The 5915-nt window shown below is 46.9% G+C and overlaps 1 protein-coding gene across 1 annotated transcript in view; it reads left to right on the forward strand.

Moving 5' to 3' along the window:
- dyrk3 (dual specificity tyrosine phosphorylation regulated kinase 3) overlaps positions 1–5444 on the forward strand; it is a 9716-nt gene extending 4272 nt beyond the window's left edge. The window contains exons 3-6 of the mRNA XM_024269476.2: positions 1720–1925; positions 2003–2312; positions 2393–2809; positions 3203–5444. Coding sequence (XP_024125244.1) covers positions 1720–1925; positions 2003–2312; positions 2393–2809; positions 3203–3934 — 1665 coding nt within the window. The 3' untranslated portion in view covers positions 3935–5444. The remainder of the gene's footprint in view (positions 1–1719; positions 1926–2002; positions 2313–2392; positions 2810–3202) is intronic.
- Positions 5445–5915: the final 471 nt, after the last annotated feature.

A 5915-nucleotide genomic window follows, 5' to 3' on the forward strand; every position in this document is an offset into this window, starting at 1 on the left:
TCACACAGGTTATGCATTGGAGTCTACTCTGTCCAGGTTTTTGTCTCTTTTATACGATCAAAGGCAAACAACAGTGATTGCACCAGCAGAGGAACAAGGCTTGTTGGACAAACTGTAAAGATTTATTGGGTTTGAAAATGTGACCCACAAACAGTCCCAAACCCTCCTGCTGCTACCCTCCCTCATCCAGTCCTCCATCAACGAGTTTACAGACTTTAGACTTGTTTTTTTATTCCAGTCTAGTTTTGTTTTCCTATCAGACTCGCATAGATACGTCTTTGTAAAATGTGGCTGACAGTAACTTGCCCTAGTTTAGAGCCGAGCTCCGAGTGGCTTCATGCTCTATTAAAGCGATACATTGATGTCAGTCCTGGTCTGCTTTAGCTGATGATGCAAACTATTTACTCCAATGCTGGTCAATTTCATCAACCTTTGCTCAGGTTGTAGATCTTTTGACCTCAATGTCTGTTGTTGTGTTTGAGAAGGAACGTATACCAAGGCGCCAGACATCAACCAGATTAGCTCTTGTCCATCTGTTTCAGACAGATTTGCTCCCACAGCTCAGGATTCTCAGTGTTCGACTTTTTGTACAACAGCTGCACAGGAACGGTCATTGAAGGGGTGGAGTCATAATAATGAGTGAAGTCTATACAGTTACATGTATGGAAAGTAAGCCTCTATTTTAGGCCTCCAGCTTACAGCTCAAACACTCCCCCATCTCGGTCTTCTTTTAGGGAACACCTGCTTTGAACCTGAGCTTTCTTCCTCCGTTGTTTGGTTGATGGCGTTGACCAAAGACCTGCTTGGCTTCAGAGCCCCGAAACCACCAAGAAGCGTCGTAAAACTTTCCACCACAGCAGCTCTTTAGCGTTCTAGCAGGACTTGTTTACAGACAAATGCCCAGAGACCAGATTTGTTTCTTGTGTAACTTGGCGCTGGAATGCAGCGCAGAGCTAATTTAAAGTATGTCTTTTACAGCCGCAGTGCTGCTATAACTCATGAGTTTAATCTAACTTGAACGCCTGCCATTCCTCTGGTGGGACTTTTTAGGTCATCAGACCGACGGGACACAATTCTTTGATTTAAAAAAAAAGAAGCTTTTTACTCAATAAATAATGTTAGAAAGTCAAAGTTTTGGTAGAAATAGCAGATCCATCATTTTTAAGATGAGTTCTTTATGGAAAATGTTTAAACATAAATATGAATGTGAGTTCCAACGTCAGTAACCCGCAAAATCATACAAAAATATTCAAAATACTTTAAAACATCGGACAAAATGAGTCGGTTCGGTCAAAGTTTGACTGTTTTTGTGGGTGGAGATGAGAGTTTGCATGTTTCTCGATGTACCTTTGTTACTCACACAGGTTTGCAGCCAAACCGGATCTAGATCTCGTCGTGCCGGTTCTCACATCCCAACTGCATCTCTTCCTTTTTGAACTGCCCGAAACTCCTGTGTTTGTTGATGTTTTAGGCTTTTGTCAAACAGAAAGCTTATCTGGTGCATTAATGTGCATTTTGTTCTGAATCCCTTTTGTTATTCTCTAACTAATCTTTTAAAGCTCCTCTTAAGGGATGGTGTGAATGAACGGGTATTTTTAGAGATGAAGCGTTATCCTTGTTGTTATTATTTAGCAATATTATTCTGGAAATTCAAATATTTTATAGCATGTAATATTTGATGCTTTTGTTCTTAAAAGTGTTTGTTTTGTCGTTGTAAAGGTTGTGGGGAACAGGACTTTAATTCGGGATCAGGTGTCTGTGAGAGGCGGTCAGCTGAAGGTCAAGTATCTGTATGAAGACTCCTCAAATAACCGAAAGATCAACGCCATAACCACGGCGAGCACTCAGATCACCGGGAGCGCGTGCCAGACTCCCACCAAGTCCGCCCCGGTCTCTGGGTTATCCAAGGAGCTCAGCACGGACAGGTGAGCGGCGTCTGAAGGACCTGAAAAGAGTGATGGTGAACGTTCATCCCTGACTTTCTGTCGCTCGTTTGCCACAGCACGGACTCCAGTAAGGGTTCCAGCGACTCTTCTGGTCCCCAAAAAGCTGTGAACGGAGGGAACAGCAGCAGCAGCAAGATGTGCGGCCCGCTCACCCCTGACCAGGCTCTGAGGCTGTACAGGTCTCAGCTCAGCCCCATGGAGCTGTCCGAGATCCACTCCTACCCAGACGTCTACTTTGTGGGACCCAACGCCAAGAAGAGGCCGGCTGTTGCTGGAGGGAGCAACAACAGTGGGTATGACGATGAGCAGGGCGGATACATCCATGTTCCCCACGACCACCTTGCTTACCGCTACGAGTTCCTAAAGGTTAGGCAACGAGGCGCCACTCATTTTGTTGTTTTAGATGAAACATCCTCAGATTTTAATCTTTGTTTTGCCGTCTTCAGATCATCGGTAAGGGGAGCTTTGGCCAGGTGGCTAAAGTCTACGACCACAAGCTTCAGCAGCACCTGGCGCTCAAGATGGTTCGCAACGAGAAGCGTTTCCACCGACAGGCGCAGGAGGAAATCCGCATCCTGGAGCATCTGCGCAAGCAGGACCGCAACGGCACGATGAATGTTGTTCACATGCTGGAGAACTTCACCTTCCGGAACCACATCTGTATGACTTTCGAACTGCTCAGCATGAACTTGTACGAGCTCATCAAGCGCAATAAGTTCCAGGGCTTCAGCCTGCCGCTGGTCAGGAAGTTTGCACACTCCATCCTGCAGTGCCTGGAGGCCCTGAGCCGCCACCGAATCATCCACTGTGACCTGAAGCCCGAGAACATCCTTCTGAAGCAGCAGGGCCGCAGCGGCATTAAGGTAGATCCCAGTTCTCTGTTTTATGTTACGTCTTTCACATTTCAGTAGGGATGGGTATCGCTTATAAATTCCAGAAATGATTCAATTCGATTTTTTTCATTTCAATTTGGAATTTACACATTTATACACATTTGTTTAGAAATACATTATTTTCTACTATATGATTTAAATATATTTATATCAATCTGATACAGTTCACGTACTGTAAAATGTATTAGTGAAATAAGGAGCTTGGGAAATTCCGTTAAATGTTAGCATCAAGCTAGTGGACTTTAGCTTGATGTGCTAAATCGGTTTATATTTTTTATGAATCAATTATTGATCTATTGATTCATTGGTTTTATCAACCCAGCCCTACATTTCATCATTCCTTACATCTTCTGCGTCCATTAGGTGATCGACTTTGGCTCCAGCTGCTTCGAGCACCAGCGGGTCTACACCTACATCCAGTCTCGTTTCTACCGCGCCCCGGAGGTCATCCTGGGTTCGCGGTACGGCCTTCCCATCGACATGTGGAGCTTCGGCTGCATCCTGGCGGAGCTGCTGACCGGGTACCCGCTGTTTCCCGGTGAGGACGAGGGGGACCAGCTGGCCTGCGTCATGGAGCTGTTGGGCATGCCCCCGGCGAAGGTCCTGGAGCAGGCCAAGAGAGCCAAGAACTTCATCAACTCCAAGGGTCACCCCCGCTACTGTGGGGTCAACACGCTGCCAACCGGAGCCACCGTTCTGACGGGAACTCGCTCACGCCGGGGCAAAATGAGAGGCCCCCCGGCCAGCAAGGACTGGAACGTGGCGCTGAAGGGCTGCGAGGACCCCACCTTTACTGACTTCATAAAGAAGTGTTTGGACTGGGACCCCTTATCTCGCCTCACCCCCAGCCAGGCTCTCAGGCACCCCTGGCTGTACCGCCGACTCCCCAAACCCGTAGCCGTGACTGAGAAAAACCAGGGGGCCACTGTGAAACGACTCCCCGACCACCACAGCACCTCCTTCCCCTCCATCCTGGCCAAGGGGGGGCCCGGCCTGGGCTCCACACCAGCCAGCAACAAACTGAGGAGCAACATGTTGGGAGACTCAGGGGAGGCCATACCTCTGCGCACGGTCCTACCCAAACTGGTTTCATAGTGAAGAGAGAGTCCTTGGTTCTTCTCTGCTCGCTCCCCTCTGCGCTCCTCAGGAGGAGCCAGAGCGCCGGAGAGAGCAGCTTTTAAACCTGTTTGCTTGGTCTTTTATTTGTTTTCTACTGCGAGGTGTCGACACCCCCAGTTCCTGGTTTTAACGTTAGCAAAGCAAAAGCCAGACGATCAGAAAAGAAGAATAAAGTTTTGTACTGAAGACTTCCTGGACGCTGTGGAGCTTCTGTGAGGTTTCCAGGATTCGCCGTTCCGAACCAGCGAGCGGACGGCTTTGAACTTGTGCTCGGTGTTACACCGGTGTCGTGTTTTAGCAAACACGCTTAAGCACACTTGCACGATCACTCGCCTCTTTTTCTCACACTTCCAGCACGCCTCCACGCTCACATGTGAAGCTTGAAAAAGGGCTACAGAAATCAGGTTCCTTTAAAGTTTAGCTAAAGTGTTTCAACAATTCCCTCCGGCACAAACGATCCAGGATTGGCTTTTTTTTTTTTTCTTGCAGTGAACAATTAGTTTTTATCGGAATCTCTCCGGACGCCTGGTGCTCAGTGTGACGTTATTGTGCTTTTGTGTAGCGACGGGACAGCCACAGCACACCTGGTCCTCTCCTCCAGCTGGAGGAACATCCTCAGAGCTGGAGGAGAGGAGCGCCACCTTTCACCGCCGAGACGCTGCTGTCACTTAAACGGATTCATGTAAGGAGAGAGAGATTGTTGAGAAGGTTGTTTGAAAGTTTTACAAGCTCCGCCCCTCAGTGGGCTGCGACTATCGCCGGTGCTCATCCAGATAGAAGAATAGGTGAGGAACATCTCGAAGAGCCGTTAAAAATGAGCCAGAATCGTTTTTTTTTTTAGTTTTGTCTCTGGAGGAATGTGAAGAGGACGGGGTTTTATGGTACTAGAGAATGAAGTGTTTCTCAGGGAAGCATACTTGATACATCCCTTAAACTTCCACTCACTGTGCTGCATGTCCGCTCTGCTGCGTTTCTGTCCGTCCAGAGCGAGCGATTGCGTTTATCATTTCTCTGCAGAGGGGGGAGATTGCATGTGCCACACGGTCTGACCTAGATTCACTCCTCCTCCTCCCCTCAACCATCCCTGCTCTGGAGCAGAGATGACACACAAAAGTGGTGCTGCCCCCCCACACATACACACACGCACGTGCACAGAAATGCAGGTGCACATTGATACGGACCACAGAGTTCTGCCTCGTGTTCCTTCACTTTGAATCAGGGATTTCTACTTCTCTCCATTTCTTACGTAGGACTGCTTTCTAACGCTGTTCACAGGAACATCCAGATGATGTCAAAACGCAATAACGGAGGAGGAAGTCATCATGTGTCAGAGGCGGGAGTTCATAGGAGGGAGATTGGCGTTCAGCATGAGATCACGACTGTTATCACACTTGAGACATGATGAGAAGAGAGATTGTACAGTAACCAAATGAAGTTGTAATAGTTTCTTTTTCTAAAGAAAAATAAAAATTACTTTTAAGTGAAACGGGATTCATTGGCTGCTTTTTTATTTATTTTATGTTCTGGACTGGATTATTTCTGCAGTTCTTCCTTACCACACCTATAAGGGGAAATTTCATCTCTACCTTGTACTCAAATACTCCCAGAAATTTGCAGACACCTAGTACCCAGTGAAAAGGATTTTTGACCTCAATGAACAAGCCCCACCCCCCAAAAATGATGACATCACAGTGGGAGGAACTGTCAACAAAATTAATCTTTTATGGAGCTCATAAAAGGAAATCCCTTCACAAAAGTAAAACTCATGTCTGGAATATCCAAAGGAAGTTTTGCAATTATGGGATGGCCACTTGACCTATGGCTTGGCGGCCATGTTGTGGCAAAGTGAGATTTTGCAATTTTTTTTTTTTTTTTACACAAAATGGAAAAAGAAAACTTTTTACATACACTCCATCAGCCCTGGATTCTAAAGGTAATCCAGACATGATGCTCACTA

This window comes from Oryzias melastigma, linkage group LG5 (genome assembly GCF_002922805.2).
Source record: "Oryzias melastigma strain HK-1 linkage group LG5, ASM292280v2, whole genome shotgun sequence".
Lineage (NCBI taxonomy): Eukaryota > Metazoa > Chordata > Actinopteri > Beloniformes > Adrianichthyidae > Oryzias > Oryzias melastigma.